This window comes from Dreissena polymorpha, chromosome 11 (assembly GCF_020536995.1).
Source record: "Dreissena polymorpha isolate Duluth1 chromosome 11, UMN_Dpol_1.0, whole genome shotgun sequence".
Classification (NCBI taxonomy): Eukaryota; Metazoa; Mollusca; class Bivalvia; order Myida; family Dreissenidae; genus Dreissena; species Dreissena polymorpha.
The window spans coordinates 74304584-74325241 of NC_068365.1; the positions used below are offsets into that span (position 1 = coordinate 74304584).

The 20658-nt window shown below is 35.4% G+C and overlaps 2 protein-coding genes across 3 annotated transcripts; both read right to left on the reverse strand.

Moving 5' to 3' along the window:
* Positions 1-639: 639 nt before the first annotated feature.
* Positions 640-5332, reverse strand: LOC127850406 (uncharacterized). 2 transcript variants are annotated; one of them, XM_052383432.1, is made up of 3 exons: positions 4835-5332; positions 4347-4401; positions 640-1334 (listed from the first exon to the last, which is right to left on the reverse strand). In XM_052383432.1, exons 1-3 carry the CDS (start codon positions 5290-5292, stop codon positions 1260-1262), a joined length of 588 nt encoding a protein of 195 aa, XP_052239392.1. In that variant the 5' UTR covers positions 5293-5332; the 3' UTR covers positions 640-1259. The 2 variants fall into 2 exon arrangements, with proteins under 2 accessions (XP_052239392.1, XP_052239391.1); XM_052383431.1 differs by having other exon boundaries at positions 4668-5332.
* Positions 5333-7535: 2203 nt separating this feature from the next.
* On the reverse strand, positions 7536-19520 carry LOC127849938 (uncharacterized). The gene is made up of 5 exons (XM_052382681.1): positions 18889-19520; positions 16382-17632; positions 12879-13011; positions 10507-10671; positions 7536-7735 (listed from the first exon to the last, which is right to left on the reverse strand). The coding sequence occupies exons 1-5, from the start codon at positions 19333-19335 to the stop codon at positions 7536-7538; spliced, it is 2196 nt and encodes a 731-aa protein (XP_052238641.1). The 5' UTR covers positions 19336-19520.
* Between the last annotated feature and the right edge of the window lie 1138 nt (positions 19521-20658).

Sequence of the window (20658 nt, forward strand, 5' to 3'; positions counted from 1 at the left end):
ATACCCACTCTAGTTTTTAAACAGCTTAACCGAATGAAGTAAGCTTGAACAAATTTCATTTTGTAAAAGTCGATTCAGCCGTATCTGAATTTAAATCAAGACGGATAACATAAATTTACAAGTAGCATATGTTCAGCGTTACTGCATCGTTTAAAAAATCATTGACTAGAAATAAAGCGAATAAGAAGACTATGTTTTCAGGTAGTATGCACGCAATCGGAAGTATGTTAGAAACTTGCGCTTTAAAAAAGTGAATGCTTTAAAATGGAATTTTGTACGAACTGGATAAATAGAATGCACTGTATGTTCCGGGAATGAGGCAGTTTATAAGCTTCAGCACACAATCAACAATAGGAATCGTTAAAGCTTGCCATATTACCATTTTCTTGGCCTAACTGGATTAACTTATTACAACTCTGCCCAAAACGCATATTCTCTCCATATTTACAATACATGTCGGATATAAGTTGTTTCAAAATACATGGATACTAATTAGTATTACGAAACATATTGGGTTTTATTTTACAAGGTGCTTTTTCACCATTAAGCATCACCACTATTTACGCAACTCACCAATTTACAATATATCTGTGGGATTCATAAGCATTTCTTTCATAGCAATATTAGGTTAATCAACATTGCTTGACACTGGCGTTCTAATCTTTTACAATGTGATTTTTCTGCACGCACCACTAACTTTGATGTCGTTATGTATAACATCGCTACATAATAGAGAATTTCATCAAAATGTTTTTATATTTTGTGCGGAATATTAACCTTCGTTGCTTTGATAACATATCAAGTATGATCGTTTTGTCTAGATTTTTTCAATATTTCCTTTTTATCCTCTTCTGCGCCTTTGTTTACATGAGCTCGTTTACGAACAACGGCATTTTGTTTGCAACCGTTCAATTTTGCATCATGATGTGATACATCTATAACCTTTGGTATTTTTGGTGGACTAAATGATAGGAGTTGGGATGAACCTAATACCTGCATTATGCTACTTATTGGTGTTACCAGAGCTATGTCAGAGAAAATTACACCACCTAGAACAATTCCGATACAAACAACTTCATCATTGCTGTCGTTAACAAAAACTGGGCCACCGGAATCTCCTTTCTGAGCGAACGGCTTATTTTCAATGGAACGCACCATAATTTGGTCGTATAATTCATATTTCAGTGGTTCCTCCCCCTCAATTTTTATTGGAAATGAAGATATTGGTGCTTTCAGAATTTTGCCTCTGGTATAGTCTGTTACACTTCCGAATTTCCAACACACACCCTCAGGTTTTCCTTTGTCAAACACCCTTCCGGATGTAAATTGATAATCTGAAAAGAAGAAAATGAAAATGTTCGTAAATTGTAATTAATTTGAATAACCATGTAAAACATGTCATGCGACATTATTATATTAAGTTAATAAAAAAGTAAAAATTGAATTTATATACAGATGCTTTCTAAGTTGATGCACATTTGATATGGACACAACAAAACATATACGGTTACAATAATATGTTTATCAGCTATCATGAATAAGAAAAAAATATACATGTCCAAGATAAATAATAATAGACCAATAAAGTAAAAAAATATTTGTTACTTATTATGAACTGGATAACTTTGTATCTGCTGACTGTGTATACTGCAACAATGATATTAATCTGTTACATGATGGATATACATACTTAACGAGAAGCGACAAATTGTCCTGGCTCGACTCTGTCTTTCAGTATATTACCTGTTTAAGAATTGACTTTTTTCAGGAAACTAATTTTATCCAACACTAAATCATTTCTTAAAATAATTCACTTAATTTTTTCTGACACTTGCACTTAGAGAATTCTACCAATAAGTTGTAACTCGTATGTACACAAACGTGATTTAACAACTGGATGAAAGTCATAAAACCAGAAAGAACAAAATCTGCGTTTGTGAAACACATTGCCCCCTACTGCGCTTTGAAGTCAAACAACAGCTATTTTAGAGAAAACAAAGCCCAGAAGAAAGCCGAAAAAACAATAGACCCAAACGCTCACACATCATCTTAAATCATGTAGGTAAACTCAAATACCAAAAAATCAGCTCAATATCTGAAAGCTTTGCGTAAAAAAAAACGCCGGAAAAAGGTTAAAATGCAGTTAATTAAAAATAAGTTAAAAACATCCATATTTATCATAGAAAAAAATCAATGTCCAAGGACATTACTTCGCCAAAAATCACTGGACTGGGACGAATTTCATATTTCATCAGTAGTCCATGTAGGAAGACTCACTTAAAAAATCAGCTCAATATCTGAAAGCGTTTCGACAAAAACCCTCCAGAAAACGGTTATTAAACATAATTTGTTTAAGTCCAATGCCCATAACTTCATCACAAATAAATGAACCGGAACGAATTTCACAATTCATCCATAGGGCATGTTTGTGGACTCGCATACCAACAATTAGCTCAATATTTAAAAGCGTTGCATACAAAAACCAGAATACGGTTATTATAGAGAAAATTTCTATGACCACTGTTGTCTCAATTCTCCATGCCTTTTACTTTTTATTCATAGACGTTCCTACCTTGGATTTTATCCCTTTAAACAAATATTTCATCCCTTGCCAAAATTACATTGAAACCGCCGAATGATAAATACAATTTATCTCCCTTTAAAGCTTAATACTTCCCTTGGCAGAAATTTATATCAGTCAAGGGCCTGTATCTTCGTTAAAAATCAACGGACCGGACCATATTGACACTTCATCTGTAGGCCATGTAGGTGGATCCACATATAAACAATCAGCTCAATATCTAAAAGCTTTGCATAAACAAGAGCTGTGTTTGTGAAACACTATGCCCCCTACTGTGCATTGAAGCCACATGGCAGCTATTTTAGATTTTATAAAAATCAATTTACCGAACCCTCCACGGTATTTACTATATAAATCAATTTACCGAACCTGTCATTTACCGAAACTTCCAGCACCCTTAGAAACAATGTTATATTTTGAATGTAAAGGCCACAGTGACCTTGACCTTTAAAATAGTGAACTCAAACCATGTTTGATAGTAGATCTCAATGAGATGCACGCACATGTGAAGTTTAAAGAACATAGACCCAAGAGTTTTCATTTTATTAGCAAGTTTAAAGTTTTGGGACAGACACACACATACAATGACAGACAGACCAAAAACAATATACCCCCTATATATATTTCGATCCGTGGGCATTAAAAACCTCCTGATAATGCCGAACGGACCGATGGACAGACAGTGCGCCTGCTATATGCTACCATAACGGAGGCATTAAAATGCAGAAGTCAGTAGACAGGACGATTGCATTTGTATCATGTGTGTAAATAATGTGTACCTTTTATGAACAATGGCTTTACTCATAGCCTAATGCAGTTGATATAATCGTCTTTCTGACCCCAAAAAATGTATTTTTGTTTTTGTAACATGTCATTACCTACTGCATTAGATAAATTTGTGCCAATTATGATAATCTGGTTGCTTTTGAAAATCACTGTTTTAATTAATATGTGCAATGAGCGTTCAGACATCTTGAAATGATTCCATACAGAAAGGTGTTAAATACAATGATAATATCACAAATATCATATTTTGAACATGTTATTAAATTTCAAGTTTAAATAATTTTATGTTCATACTACAGCATATCAAATGCTAATATGTATACTCAGTGATATAAGTTCAACATAGGGGCAGTCATCTGTAGCACAATCACTATTTGAAATAATTTAAATTCATTAAAAAGATATCTTTAAGTTATAAATGATTTACAGCGTGGCATTTCCAAGCACACTAACACTGTCATTGATCAATATCATTCGACAAATATTACAAAAAGAAAATATCTGAACAGCTATGCAATATGTATGATGTTTTTTATTTCTAAATTTTTGGCAATGTGTCTTCAAGCAGTGTTTTTTTCACAATTTTTGGAATGGGGCCCAGTCCATTTGGATTGGTAAATATCATGTACTTTTGACTAAAATTGGGAAATTAATGTTGTTTATTCTATATAACAAATACTTTAAATTTTATAATAAAAATTATTTCAATAATTTATTTTCTAATGTTCAACTTTTAGAGCTGGATTTGGAGATAATCGACATATAAAGACTTTAAAAAAAATATTCATGTTTTGGAAACCTTCAATTGGGAATCGAAGATGGGTCCCCATACCGGACCCAAATTTTAACAAAAAATTACAACACTGTTCAAGAAATATTAGTTTGGATCTTATTATGTAAAAATAACATTATAATTTTTATGGTCTGACAACTTAAAGTGATGACAGTACATGCATGTTAATAAACATGTAACATTTACCAACATCAGAAGTTTGTTTCGGAACTGGAAATCGTCCACAACGGGGAAGTCTTTCCTGTAATTGAACAATTGCGATGTCAACACCGGGCTTTTTAGCGAGATTTTCTTTGACAAATATCTCCTTCACTTTGCCTATATCATGTGGTTGATTCGGCTGCCATACTTTATTATCAGTGGCATTGTTTAAGAATCGAATATTTCCATTTCTATTTATACACGAACGCATTTGGCGTTCGTCCATTAATACGTGGGCACATGTGATGCCACATTTTCCGTACTAACTGTGTTCCAAAAAAACACCAAGTGTTCCAGTAGATTTACCTTCAATTTGACAGCCCATGCGAATATGGTCATGAAAATCAGTGGCATGTTTCCCAAATGGTACGAATGACCCTTCTCGAACAGATACAGGGATGCCTTCATATGACTTTTCAAATGGATCTTCGTCAATAGGTATATAACCCTTCGCATGAACATAAAATACCAACCTAAGTTCATATGCACCGGCCAGGTTGATTATGCATCCTTGAATAAAAGACTGACGACTATGTTTGACGTATAAGCCCTTAGAGATCTTGCAAATGCACAGACGTAACATTTCCTCATCTTGTTCTTGTATATCCTCTGATTCAGCTACATTACAAGTTTGGAAGCAATCAACAGCCTTTGTAACGTAATCAATTGTGTCCCGACCCTTAAATGCTTCATCCATATATTGTTTTAAATTTTCACCAGTGTGACTCACGACAAATACAACACGTGCCTCGCTTTTTTCTCTATGAACTGTAGAATACACATCTACAACGCCATGGACATCCCGTATTTTCTTACTAATTTTTTCACATTCAGACTTAAGTTCGTTGGATTTTCTTCCATGGGTTACTAATAAATATTGCAGACGGTCCTGTGCGCTCCCTAACGATAGAGCGTCTTCTGATGTGTTCATTAGAATGTCAATGCCACTCAGGTCCAACTTTGTTCAGTTCTAAAAGTAGTAATACGATCAAAAAAACATTATTTCGGTAGCTTGAAAGTAAACACATATTTCAAGAGCAATACAATGACTATGAGATATATTTTACCAATTATTGTTGTTTAAGTCGCATTGGACATCTCGATAACTTAACACTGACAATACCCAACTTTTGATACAGCCGTGCGGCCGCTCTCTATACAAATTGATAATACAACATGTAACATTTAGGATTGAATTGGATAGGGACATAAACAACTGTGTTGTTTAAACGACAACGTTCGTGTCGATACTTAATAATACAAATGTATCCTATATAATGTAATTCTTAATTTTTCTTCTAAACAATAACATTTTTTTCGTTTTGAAAAGTGAATGGATCATTTTGTATTTCTTTACATGTTCATAATTTAGAAAACGACGGTCAAAAAAGTACATTGTCAGTAAAATATGTGGACACAGGTTTCAGAAGCTGTTGCAACCAAAGTATATATATATATATATATATATATATATATATATATATATATATATATATATATATATATATATATATATTAATGTAAATGTGCTCAAGTAAAATCCTTTATGCAATTTAATTTCGTCTCAACATAACATACATTTGTTTAAAAAAATCGGCATTTTTGCTGCGGTTTTTATTTACTTTCTGTGGCCAGTTTTAGATTCAATTCGTAATTCATCATGTTGTGTTTATAGCCCTGAAGTGTATTGCCAATTGGTGTAAACAAGAGGGCCTGTCAGATAGATGTCATTAGAACAAATGTTTTAACCAACCTTCATGACTAGTGAACACCCTGGCAGCCACATTTTTCAACAGACCAGAGCCATTTTTATAAACATCCAAGATATCATTTAAACAAATATTCTGACAAAGTTTCACGAAGATTCATGAAACCGTATAAGGAAAAATTTCCGTCCCCCCTGTAGGCCATGATTTTCAAGCAACTGGAATCATTTTCCAACTTGTCCAAGATATCATTGGGGCAAATCTTATGACCAAGTTTCATGATGATCTGACAATAAATGTGGCTTCTAGAGTGAGTGTTAACAAGGTTTAACAATAGCTATAAAAGGAAAAATGCCACGCCCCTTTGCGGCCATGTTTTTCAACCAACCGGCATCATTTTAAAACTTATCCAAGATATTATTGGGATAAATCTTCTGACCAAGTTTCATGAAGATCGGACAATAAATGTGGCCTCTAGAGTGTTAACAAGATTTTACTAAAGCCATATAAGGAAAAATGCCCCGCCCCTTGGCAGCCATGTTTTTCAAGCAATCATAACCATTTTCCAACACCTCTAAGATATCATTGAGGCCAATCTTCTGACTAAATTTCATGAAAATTGGACGATAAATGTGGCCTCTAGAGTATTAACAAGGTTTGACTAAAGCCATATATATATATATATATATATATATATATATATATATATATATATATATATATATATATATATATATATATATATATATATATATATATATATATATATATATATATATAATTTGCAACAATTTAATGTGGACGGAGGTTAAAATACATGGACGCAAATTTATACTATGTACCAGCCACAACAAATATTACCTTTGGTTTTGTGTTTCAAAAAAAAATCCCAGTTAATAACATATGATCTGTCATTCCTGATTAACAAAGGAGTTAACCAGTTGTAACTGTATACTTAACAACAACAAAATCACTCACATTGCAGGTGCAACTTTAAGATGCAGCTCATTTTTTGTAAAAGGTCGGGATACAGTGAGACCTCAAAGCAATTTATCATAAGAATGATTTGCATAAACTGCAGGTAATGAAAGATACCTTCTTATACATGATAAATCATTTCTGTATATAAAAATACATGTTTGATATGTTGCCCGCAAAAAAGCATTGTTTCTTTACTATTACTCTACAAAACAAAAGTGATACAAAAACAAAACATCATTATCAACAACATATAAACATTTATCTACAAGTACAATCATGTATTCTCATATTTAAATACTGACTATCTTCAACGTACAACAGTTGCCGAAAAATACTTTAATTCTTATAAGTAACAAAGATCACGGTTTAAAAATATTATTTTTTTAAATCAAAGTAACAAAATCTATAACATTTGTGTTAAACCTAACACTTAGTCCCTAGAGACACAACCTCTTATACTCGATATTGTTTGTCACCACTCATCCTGTTAAAGCTTCTCCTTTATTTTCTGATAAGACTCGAGATTGAGAGCGGCCTGAGTCTCGAGCTCTTTCCGGGACGTCTTTTTTAGCTCCTCAATGCGCGCCCCATCCATACCCGATACGTCGCCCCCACACAAGATCCAGGGATGGCACAGAACGTCGATAGCAGTGTAACGTCGCTTCTTGTTCACAACCAGGAGATGCTCTATCAGATCCTTAGCACATGAAAGATTGGTACAGTATTTCTCATAAAAATACAAACACAACAGGATTAATATGGAAATTCTTCATAAAATCAAATGGTTTATTGCTTCACTTAAAATAATACATATTTGCGTCTTATATGAACAAATCGTCTAAGAAATGTATGCTTATCTTCAAAACAAGGAAATAAATTAAAATGAGATAGTTTCAATACATAAAGGCTGAAAAAAACTTCAGGCAAAGATGAAAACTGTCATGAAACACTAGAGGATTAAGCATATAAATGGTCTGTCCACTTTAAACATCATGAGTATATAGATGACAAAGAAATTTTACACTCCTCCATCATTATAAACAAAATAGCCTTTTTCCAGTATTTGGCCAGAAAAACTCCAAACAAATGTCCAAAAAATCTTGAAAATCAACCATTTCCATATGAAGTATCACTTTGACATGTTTATAGTTCCTAGGCATATCAAATTAAAGTTGATACCTATCTTAATCAATTCAAGATTTAAAGCCTCTATTTTCAACTGTAAGATACTGCTGAGCAACAAAAAGCATTAAACCTGAAAAGACTGCAAGTCACTTGACGGCTGTTCAGGCTTAATGCTGGTTGCATGTAGCCATTTCCACTTTGCTTCTGAGCGGGAAAGGGTTATACAGAACATAGAGAATAATAGGTTAGTGTTGATTATAGATCAGGTTTATCATGCATGGCTTAGAAAACAAAAAGTACGAGCCTTGGCGAGTGCTTTTCCTTTTCGTGCCGAGCATGATAAACCTGATCTATAATCAACACTAATCTATTATTCTATTTACCACACTTTATTTTGTAAACCTTTCTGTTTAAACAAAATTAGTTTGACTGGATAATTTCGCTGGATTTATGACGTCATTTCGTCGAAATATTGACGTCATTTCCTGCCGTTGATTATAGATCATATTCAATCAACGGGGCTTTAATCAACCGAATTCGCTGTAAAAGTGGGATAAATAGAGAATAATAGGTTAGTGTTGATTATAGATCAGGTTTATCATGCGAGGCTTAGAAAACAAAAAGCACGAGCCTTGGCGAGTGCTTTTTCGTTTTCGTGCCGAGCATGATAAACCTGATCTATAATCAACACTAACCTATCATTCTATTTATCCCACTTTTTATTCAGTAAACTTTTTTTATTTAAACAAAATAAGTTTTCATGAGTGTTTGTCGTACTTTGATAATGGCTGTAATGTAACCAAGGTCAGTGTTTTACTCCGCGTTCCAAATATAACCGCTTATCAAATAATCATTTTTATTAAAAATCAGAATATCGTTCTGTAACAAAGAGTCGAGCGTTATTAATTACAAATTTAATCATATTGAATTGCAAATCTTAAAGTTTTATAATATCAATATGACATTAAGTTGTTATATACACGGAACTACATTTGTTTACAACGTAGCCTAACACCACACACAATTCACTTTCGATATCAAACTATCAAGTCGATCACGAGGTGCACAATATTTGCTTCTTTGTTATAATATGTGGTTATATCGTGACGAAATAACATAAGATTACTTGGAGTTAAGCTCATTATATACATTAACGAATGTGGAAAGTGGCACCAAAAAGTGTGAGGCAAAGTTGTTCGAACTAGAGAAAGACATTTGCTGGTGAAGTGACTGGGTGGGGCGAACATCAAGATCAACTTGTTCGACGGTAGACACTGGTTGTCTAGGCTGCATTTCGGCCATAGTTTCGGTGCATGAAAGTGAACAAGAGGAATCTGTTGGATTGTTACATTTCCTGGACTGAGCAAGAATGAACACTTTTGCTGCTGTTTAACAGATATGTTGGAATAATTGGATATGGACTGGACATTTTTGTGCCCTATTATGGCCATGGTTTCAGTGGGTGGAATGTTTGCATTTCGAAGTTTTTGGACCAGGAATTTGCGAACTGAGTGGTTCGTTATTCTCTTGTGCTTGAGAAAGCCGGCGTCTTTTGCCATGGCCTTCAGCATCTGACCTAGCTTGTTGACACCCAATTGTTGACGCAAGAACCACTGGGATGCAGTGTCATTTGTGCGTATTGCCAGGTTTAAAAGATGCTTTGAAGAAAAATCAGATGGACGCATATCCGAGTACAGCTTGTAAATTAACACAGGATTTCTTGGTCCAGACGATTGTTTTCTACGGTCAAAGGGGAGCAACTCGAACTGACTTCTTCAAAGGGGAGCAACAACAACAGAACCTATTTGCATAGTGTTAAATTTACCTAATACGATAGGTTTTAATAAAATAAAAAAAGACAAAAAACACGTTTTTTTGCTACTTTTCTTTGTTTTAAGGTCATTAAGATTGACAATCTTTTGAGATTGTTTTTCTTATTGATGCACTTGGCAAATACAGGTGACGAGTTGCGTGGGAAAAAGTAGTCCCGGTTCGGCAGTTGATGACGTCATTTCGTGCCATTGATTATAGCCTTGCCGTTGATTATAGATGAAATTTAATAAACGGGGCTTTAATCAACCGATTTCGCTGTAAAAGTGGGAAAAAATTAATTTTGCCATGACTGCCCTTGATAATGCAAAACATAAGAAGGAAAAGTCAGACATATTTTCTGAATAGGTTGGAATCTTGTCAGACATTTGGTAAATCTGACCAACATGCATTCTTGTAATGTGAACTTTTGAGGTTTCACGTCACTTGTGTCTTAAAGTTTGCAAATGGAGTTCTTTTGCCAAAATGGCCAGGAGAAAGGCCTAAATAAAGGGCCCTCTTACTAGAGATGTTGTCCCAGTAGGGACTGAGGAACTCGTATTCTCCCGCCTTGATGAACTCAAACAGCTCTGTCTGGTTGCGGTCGGGGCTTCGGAAAGGTGGGAACCCACACAGCAGGATGTACGTTATCACGCCCACCGCCCACATGTCCACCTCCAGACCGTAACCTGGGCAACAAAAAATATTACTTACATGATGATTACTCTTTCTAGTTTTAAACACTTGAAAACACAAATAAATATAGTTTGTGTCAAAAAATGTAGATTCAATTTTTTTTTACAAAATACAGGAGTCCGAAAATTTAGAGACAAACTTAATACAAGAGTGTGCATATTTAGAGACACTCTAAAATATTACACAGGCAATAGGCTACAGAAATGCCATGTGTATAGCCTCAATGTTAAAATGAATAACGTGCTTGTAAAATACTTTGCTATATGCAGGGATCATATTTCTTTCGGTTTTGTCGGTCCTAGACCGATTGGGATCATGAAAGATCGATTGAAAATCCCAAAGAGTCGGTCCGATTCTGTTTGCTAAAATTCCCATGTCATGAAATCGATTACGCAGAGCACATGCTAGCATACCCTAATTACATTCTTATCTCGAAGGTGTGATAAACCATTCACTGCAGTCTCTAAACCGGTCAGGACCAGTCTATTGCTCGTCAGCCGACTAATATCAGCGTATGACCCCAAACAACGAAGATTCGCGCGGTTGTGTATTAGTCAAGCGTGAATAACCCAGTGTCAATATCAATAGATAATTTCACTGGCTTATACCTAGCACACTAATCGGTCGTAATGTCTGCTCGTCCAAACGATAAAATCATTGACAATTACTTCGGAGATTAAAACCTCGATGTCATCCTTCTGGAAATTGTGCATTTCATGCATGATACAGTCAGTAAACTTTCATATAAACAAAGATAAAAATCGGATATTCTGCAATAATTGTGGGCGTACCTTATACACTGAAAGCACTCGCTGCAACTAAACAAAACATGCCGATACATTTTTCACCAGCGTAATAATCCGGAAATAAATGAATGAAAGTTGCGGTTTTGATTGACAGAACAGCTGAAAGTTATTTTTATGAGCGGAACTTCACATAAAATAGTACACAAGAAAAATAATATACATTGTATAAATCTTTAGTAAAAATCGTGTTAGAATCGAAATCATTCGTGTACTTTAGTGTTTGTTGTTGAATAACCCACGACCGAAAGTTAAGATGCGTGGTTTTTAATCACTCGTGCTTCGCACTCGTGCTTTAATCCCTACGCATCTTAACTATCGGCCGTGGTTTATTCGACAAACTATAACGTACACGAATTGTTTTTCAATATTTGGTTTTATTGTTGCCAGTAGCCAACCTACGCACAGACATTTGTTTGGTTCAGTGCATGTTTGTAAGCTAGTATCGAGTCGACAACGATTTAAAACATCGGTATAGACTTACACAGATTAATCATAATAATAATATAATAACGATGAAAAGTCAGATAAAACAGTTACTGAAACAACAATGAAATAGCTAATGATAAAACAAATTGAGAAAACTCGTTTGTTCCGTTTAAAAAAATGCTTAAGGCAATTTAACTTGTACAGTATTACACCCTCTTCATGAATGGCAAAATCAATGGTATATATTTTAACGTAATATGTCATAATTTCGGATAAAAAATTTCGGACACTTTTTTCCCCATTTAAATCCAGACCGATTGATGTTGCTGGAAAATATGATCCCTGGCTATATGGTATGAATTACTTGTATAAATGTTTCACTTTAAGCTGATGGGTAAAACCATTGTCTATTACCAGTATACATAGTTAATCACCCAATAACGCAAGTGTAATGTGCCATTGGACTGCCAGGTTTTATGGCCTAAATACGGTTTTAAAAAAGCATGATCGAAGTGTCAGTTTATAGCAAAACATGGCAGAATTTCTGGTAAAATTGTATTGCAAAATAAACTGTATCAAAGTTAAGAGCCATTAATTATGGATGAAACCCCGAATGTCTGAAAATAAATAGTCACTAAAATGATTTACATGTATAAAGATTGTACAAAAAATGTAAGATAAGTATGGTTTGTTCAGTTTTGATACATAAGTTTCTTTATTTCTCTATACTGAATGCATGATGCAATGCTATCACAATGTCACCTGTGAAAGTTCCAAATTAAAAAAGGCACTTACGAGACTGTGAGATAGTATACGAAAAGTTAAACTTATTTATTTTATGTTAAGATAGTATGATCGTATGACAGTACATATTGACTCTATTATTATTTTCAGATAGCTATATTATTCAATGTTAAATCATAGCCCTACACAAAAAACCATCTTGGTGCCGCCTCTTATGAACCTACCAATCTCTGAGAGGATTTCTGGGGCCATATAGGTAGGAGTGCCGCACACCGTGTATATGGCCACCTTCATATCCATAGCCAGGCCAGGTTCAGCAAGCTTCAGAGATATCGTCATGTCCTTGTTGCGGTGAACCTGGCAGAAATAGTATGGAAATGAGTCTTGCTGTGAGAAAATGGGGCCTCATGCATTTGCGTAAAAGTGTCATCCCAGATTAGCTTGTGCATTCCATACAGGCTAATCAGAGATGATGCTGTCCGTGGAGATTGGATTTTGTTACCAAGAGACTCCATTTAAAAGTCCATAAAAGTGTAAAGTTTAATCGCAGATTAGCCTGAGCTAACTGCTAAGGCAATTCAGGGACGAGACTTAACACACATGCATTAAATCCCCTTTACACAGAACACGCCTCATATGTACTACTAGTCAAGAGAGTTAAGTTCTACAATATCTGATCCTAGAAATCAATGATGTATGATTGTAATATGCGTGTTTTTTCTTTCAATAATACATTTGAAATTCTTTCTGTAGAATTGGTTTACAAATATATTCATGCATAAATAAATAAAACGTCTTAAGAAAATTACATTGTAAATTGGATACATCTTATCCAGGAATTAATGTCAAGAATAATTTAGCAATAAATCTTTTGTTCAACATACCAAATTCTGATAAGATCACGGAAGTCAATAAAATATTAAATATATGTCACATTCCATAAAGATGAGAAAAATAAAAAAGACAATGATTGTTTGTTTACATTTTTTTCCAATATTTAATTTTGATTTGTTACGTTCTTTACCATTGAAGATAAAGCATAGCCTTACACAGATTTGTTTCACAATAGTAACTTAAAGCGGGTATATATGATTTTTTATATGTGTTTAATTGTAATATATTGATAAAATATGTTACAATAACACAAAATAGGCAAGAAAAATTATACATTAAAGCCGAATTTCATAAAATGCAGCAAAGACAAATTAGCGCCCCGAGCCGATAGTGACGTACATATTTTCCTACAATAACCGAAGCATTCGTCTTTGTATTAGGATCGAAGATAGTGTTCGTGTGTCGTATGAATAGATATCGTTGCAGGAATTCAAATAAACCGTTAAACTAAGTTTAGATGCACATCGTACATGTATGGTATACATGCTGGCGAATTCAGCTATACAGCCATTTTCATTTTCAGAATTAAATATCTGGCTTATTTAGCATTTTTTGACACATGTTCTTCTTAACTTTTATTTTAATTTATATTGAAATATATATATAATAAGTTTTTTACACAGTTTATATAAATTCATAAATATTTGACAAAATCTTATGTACCCGCTTTAAAAATTTATATAGCTTTTATACAGGCACAGTCTGCTCTCACTTACTCTGTACATGTAGAATTTCCAGCAAGTGCAAAAGACGGGTTACATGTAAGTCATCCTGGTGTGCTAAAACACTCAAGTACATACCACTCCACAATGATACATAAACAGAAATATCGCCACTGGTTTTACGGCTCATTGTATAACCACTCTTGCATTAAGAACACATGGAGTTAACAAAATAATAAATACCACTATAATTTCAATAGCTTTGCATATTTTTGACTCGGATGTGTTTAATTGATCCTGTTAATACCAACAGCAAATCAGCAACACAATCCGCTTTGTTCAACCTCTAAAACTAAAAGCCACTGATCAGGACTCAGTCAGGGCTAAACATCACTTACTGTCCAATGCTGGGAGGCTACACATTACTTAAGGTGGCAGGGGATATATCAGTGAAAGGGGGGTCCACGAACATTACATATCTTTAGGGTAGGGGTAACCTATGGTCTTTAAAAATCAATTAGGTATTTATAAGATGAATTTCTTGTGTTAGGTTTGAGAAAGAATGTCTCAAAATTTTGGAAAAAAACATTGAAACTCGTGACAGCTCCCTAGCAAGTAAATTTTGAATCTTCAAAAAGGAGGTTTTCACTTTTGGCGGAAGTCAATATTTCACGCTGCAGAAACAGAACAAAAGTTTGAAGGTAAATTGTGAAAAATCTAAACGTATGGGAGACACTTTTCTATGTGAATAAACACAGCACAGGGATGAAATTAACGAGTAATGTAGCCAAAACTAGGATTGCATTCTGTTTTAATGTACTGTGCATGCCATGAAATGGGTCAAATTTCTTAAGTTTTCATTAAAAATGAGGTGGGTGGGGGGAAAGATCAAGGGCCATAGTTTCACAAGTGAAGAAGCCAGCCTTGTGTTTGACTGTATTTTCAATGTATGTTGCCTATGTTATGACACTGACATGAAAAGACTTTCTTGTGTCACTTTTTGTTTTGATGAAATGGATTTGACTGTTTGCGGCCTTTCGGACCTCGAAATTTGGTCAAAAATATATCCCCTGCCCCCTTAATAGCAAAATGCAAAATTTTAAAATTCTGTTTAGCATACAAAAATTGATACAAGTATTCCACAAATGTGTTGCGGTAACAAATCGAACATAATTTAGCATATATCTTTTAACCGCTATGGTTTAGATTATGGAAAACAAAGGGAGGTAATAATGTTAAAAAACATTGCTAATTTTAGGAAAATTTCACGTGTGCTGGTTTTGCACTGGAAAACAATGTTTAAACTCATATTTTAATACTAGCATCTACATTTGCACATTTTCTGAGCTTGAATACTAAAATAAGCAAGATAAGTATGCAGTTTTGTAGAAAAAGTTGTTAAGATAGGACAACCATGCAAAATAGTGGTTTGTAACATGCCGCAAACATAAATTATGTTTTCTTCTTTTTTAAAGTCATCATGGCAACATATTTCTTCATGGCACACCTAACCGATGAAGAAAGACTAAGATTGAAGCATTTATTTGATAATAAATACCAAATAATAAATGAATGCCACATCTGGAAGGGGGCATGCAATCCGAACGGCTATGGTGTTCTGCGGTGTAGTTTCCGCGGCAAAAGGCTAAGGCTTAAAGCTCACAGCGCACTATATTTTCTTGAAACTAAACATGCCATGTCATCAAAAATGCATGTGTCGCATTTATGCCATAATAAACTTTGTGTCAACATCAAGCACTTAAGTTATGAGCCTCAAAACATGAATAACAACAGACAAATATGTGCTCATGAAGGTTTATGTCATGGTCATTATAGCTATTCAGGTTGCAAGATTTGAGGTAATATAAATAGTTTGGACACCTGTCACTGTTGTAAAATTAATGTTACAAATATTGCTGCTACACAGTTAAATTGTTATATTGTTTTGGTTCTATTTACACATTTTAATTTCCAAGATTGATTCCATAGTCATGTTCTTTTGTAACTTTACTTGGAGCCTTGTACAATGACTGGGAAAGTACAGCCCTATTCGCCCTTTTTCTGTGGCTTAAATATCGAGATGTCTTGTATTCATGTTTTTGTTTGCGATTACTGTGGTACCGTGCTATGTTCTGTGTGAACATAGCATATCTGTACATCGGATCGCTTGCCTTGATATTAATGCCACAGCGCCCAGCAAGTTGAAGTAAGGATAAGCCACGGCCCACGCTTGCACCGAGACTTGCGGAGTAGCATAGAGCTGTAAATGATGTTTTCCAGACCATGCTCTTGGGAGCATATGAAAACAGCCTACTGTGCATGTTTTCACATCTGTTAGTATTGTGTAGTTGCACAGTGTCCCTTAGCTGTTGTACTCCACAGTACTTGTCCAAGACCTTCTGCAATGTATGTTTGTCTGCTGCTGACAACACAACATTCTTGCCATATGGCAAATACCTTGTACTGTGTGCTTTCAGATGTGCAGTGCAGACAACAGATTTGTGCTTGCAGCTATCGTGTGACCCCGAGAAACAATCTAGAACATTAGTGACTGCTTCTCGAGCCCGGGCAAGGTACAACTCGTCCCCACGCAGAAGCTTCCTCAGTCTGGTAAGTTCGAGCCGTACTCTGGTACGGATAGCTGTAGCTAATTTCTTGCAGTACAGGAGCCTATCCATTCCCTTTGGCTGCTTTATGCATGCGGAACGCAAGTGCTTGTGTAGATTTCGCATATTATGAATAAAGCACTTGAAATGTTGGACTTTCTCCTGTACCTTGGCATTGTGCTCCCTCATAGCTTTGGCAAGTGAAGCACTACCATCAGTGGTCACAGACTTAACTTTTAGAATATTTTGATTTTTGATATTTTCCAAAGATTTTTTAAGAAATATTGCCTCTGTCTGATTAATTGATGTTTCGTCACAATAATTCTTTTTGCAAGATCTGTCTAAATGATTACAGTTGGGTTTGCTGCAAAGTTTATTTCCAATGTGAAGATCTACAGGCAGGTGTTTAGATGTTGTTTTCTCAATTACAGGTGCGAAAACTTGAGTTGCGGTGTCACATCCAGCTTGTGGTCTGCTTGTATACGCGACATCAAACTCCACATCTGTTTCACCGGAACACCCAGCAAGGTTTGAAATACGCCTCACATATTCCTGATTTTTCACTAGTTGCTGACGTCCCATGTCTTCCACTTGGTCAGCAACAGTGTTCAGCTTCCTCTGCATGCCCCTCTTGTCTGGAGCCTGTATATTGAGGCAGGCCAGCAGTAACTGTATGTCTGATATGCCCAATTTTGAGCACAGCACTGGAAGAAGCAAGCTGACATTCAGGACTCCTAGTGGCTTGCCATGCTTCTGTGGGATGCTGGTGTATAATGGAATTTCATCTGAGCAAAAGTCACAGTTGTGGCATAACACCTTAATATCCACACATAGTCCTTTTCTGTCTGTGATATTGTAATACAGGCTAGGTTGATCACAGCTGTGATTCCCTATGCACTTGAAAATGTTTCCAAACTGACTTATGTTTACAATGATGTTCTCATTGTCAGATATATTTGCACTTTGTTTCTCAGGCTGTGGTACTGTTTGACGTGGTCGCAGTTTAAAAGGGAGAACAAGTGGATCTCGAGAACGGTTACACGCATTCAAGACATCGTTAGCCACAGAATCACCCAATGCTGCTGACAACACAAAATTCTTGCCATATGGAAAATACCTTGTACTGTGTCCTTTCAGATGTGCAGTGCAGACAACAGATTTGTGCTTGCAGCTATCGTGTGACCCCGAGAAACAATCTAGAACATTAGTGACTGCTTCTCGAGCCCGGGCAAGGTACAACTCGTCCCCACGCAGAAGCTTCCTCAGTCTGGTAAGTTCGAGCCATACTCTGGTACGGATAGCTGTAGCTAATTTCTTGCAGTACAGGAGCCTATCCATTCTCTTTGGCTGCTTTATGCATGCGGAACGCAAGTGCTTGTGTAGATTTCGCATATTATGAATAAAGCACTTGAAATGTTGGACTTTCTCCTGTACCTTGGCATTGTGCTCCCTCATAGCTTTGGCAAGTGAAGCACTACCATCAGTGGTCACAGACTTAACTTTTAGAATATTTTGATTTTTGATATTTTCCAAAGATTTTTAAAGAAATATTGCCTCTGCCTGATTAATTGATGTTTCGTCACAATAATTCTTTTTGCAAGATCTGTCTAAATGATTACAGTTGGGTTTGCTGCAAAGTTTATTTTCAATGTGAAGATCTACAGGCAGGTGTTTAGATGTTGTTTTCTCAATTACAGGTGCGAAAACTTGAGTTGCGGTGTCACATCCAGCTTGTGGTCTGCTTGTATACGCGACATCAAACTCCACATCTGTTTCACCGGAACACCCAGCAAGGTTTGAAATACGCCTCACATATTTCACTAGTTGCTGACGTCCCATGTCTTCCACTTGGTCAGCAACAGTGTTCAGCTTCCTCTGCATGCCCCTCTTGTCTGGAGCCTGTATATTGAGGCAGGCCAGCAGTAACTGTATGTCTGTTTTCCCAATTTTGAGCACAGCACTGGAAGAAGCAAGCTGACATTCAGGACTCCTACTGGCTTGCCATGCTTCTGTGGGATGCTGGTGTATAATGGAATTTCATCTGAGCAAAAGTCACAGTTGTGGCATAACACCTTAATATCCACACATAGTCCTTTTCTGTCTGTGATATTGTAATCCAGGCTAGGTTGATCACAGCTGTGATTCCCTATGCACTTGAAAATGTTTCCAAACTGACTTATGTTTACAATGATGTTCTCATTGTCAGATATATTTGCACTTTGTTTCTCAGGCTGTGGTACTGTTTGACGTGGTCGCAGTTTAAAAGGGAGAACAAGTGGATCTCGAGAACGGTTACACGCATTCAAGACATCGTTAGCCACAGAATCACCCAATCGCACGACACTTTCCAGGTCAGGGTCTAAATTCAACGGAATGGAATCTTGATCTTGTTTCTCTACACAGCGCACATGACTGCAGTTATAGTTTGGAAATACTCCTTTTTTGAAAAGTGCACCTTTGTTTTTCCTAGCGCGATTGTTTTTATAACTGTGCTGTGATTTCTTATGAAGTGATCTCATTTTGAATGGTATTTTATCCAAGGTGTTTTAAAAGATACATCTGCTCAACACTATAGACTTGTAAACAATAAGGCCACTTCATTGTTTTAGCAAATTCTGGTCTCTTTTATCTACATAATGAGTGCAGCAGAGTCAGGTGTCCAGATAGTGTTTGTTTTATTGTACCAATTAGTACACATGCAAATACATAGGAGTCAAACTTGTATATGGGCATAGGATTTAGCTCCCTTGTGTACAGTGAAAACAGAATTCAATAAAGCTGCATTTTGGCTTTAAACACTAAAGGGCCAGTAGCTTTGGGCCTATGTTTGGTCATGCTCTATGAATCTAAGTATGTGCTACTCCAGATGGAGTATGGGTATTTTATCCAGTGTCTTTTTGTAATCTGTGCACAATTATAGGTTCAAATAACTTTTGAGACTGTACTTGCTCTCGGCATTGACCATGAATGTCAATATTTGGTGCATGTACTATGTATTCATAGGGGAATATACCTCTGTAAGACTGATTGATATTGTCAATTATCATTTTAAACATTTGACCAATAACTTGTGCTTCTCTAATAAATAGAGTCAAATGTTGTGAATAGGAACACTATTTGTTGGATTATTTCTGTTCTGGTTGTTTCCCTTGAATTGTGTGAAATTTTGGAATTACTGTAAAATACAAACAAAACACAGTATACAGTTAAGAAATGATGCATTTAATTCATTAAACATTATATTTCAATATAACGAAAGCTTTTTGTGTTATCATGCATATATTAAAAAACTTAATAGCAAAATGCATAATTTTAAAATTCTGTTTATCATACAAAAATTGATACAAATATTCCACAAATGTGTTGCGGTAACAAATCGAACATAATTTAGCATATATCTTTTAACCGCTATGGTTTAGATTATGGAAAACAAAGGGAGGTAATAATGTTAAAAAACATTGCTAATTTTAAGAAAATTTCACGTGTGCTGGTTTTGCACTTGAAAACAATGTTTAAACTCATATTTTAATACTAGCATCTACATTTGCACATTTTCTGAGCATGAATACTAAAATAAGCAAGATAAGTATGCAGTTTTGTAGAAAAAGTTGTTAAGATAGGAAAACCATGCAAAATAGTGGTTTGTAACATGCCGCAAACATAAATTATTTTTTCTTCTTATTTAAAGTCATCATGGCAACATATTTCTTCATGGCACACCTAACCGATGAAGAAAGACTAAGATTGAAGCATTTATTTGATAATAAATACCAAATAATAAATGAATGCCACATCTGGAAGGGGGCATGCACTCCGAACGGCTATGGTGTTCTGCGGTGTAG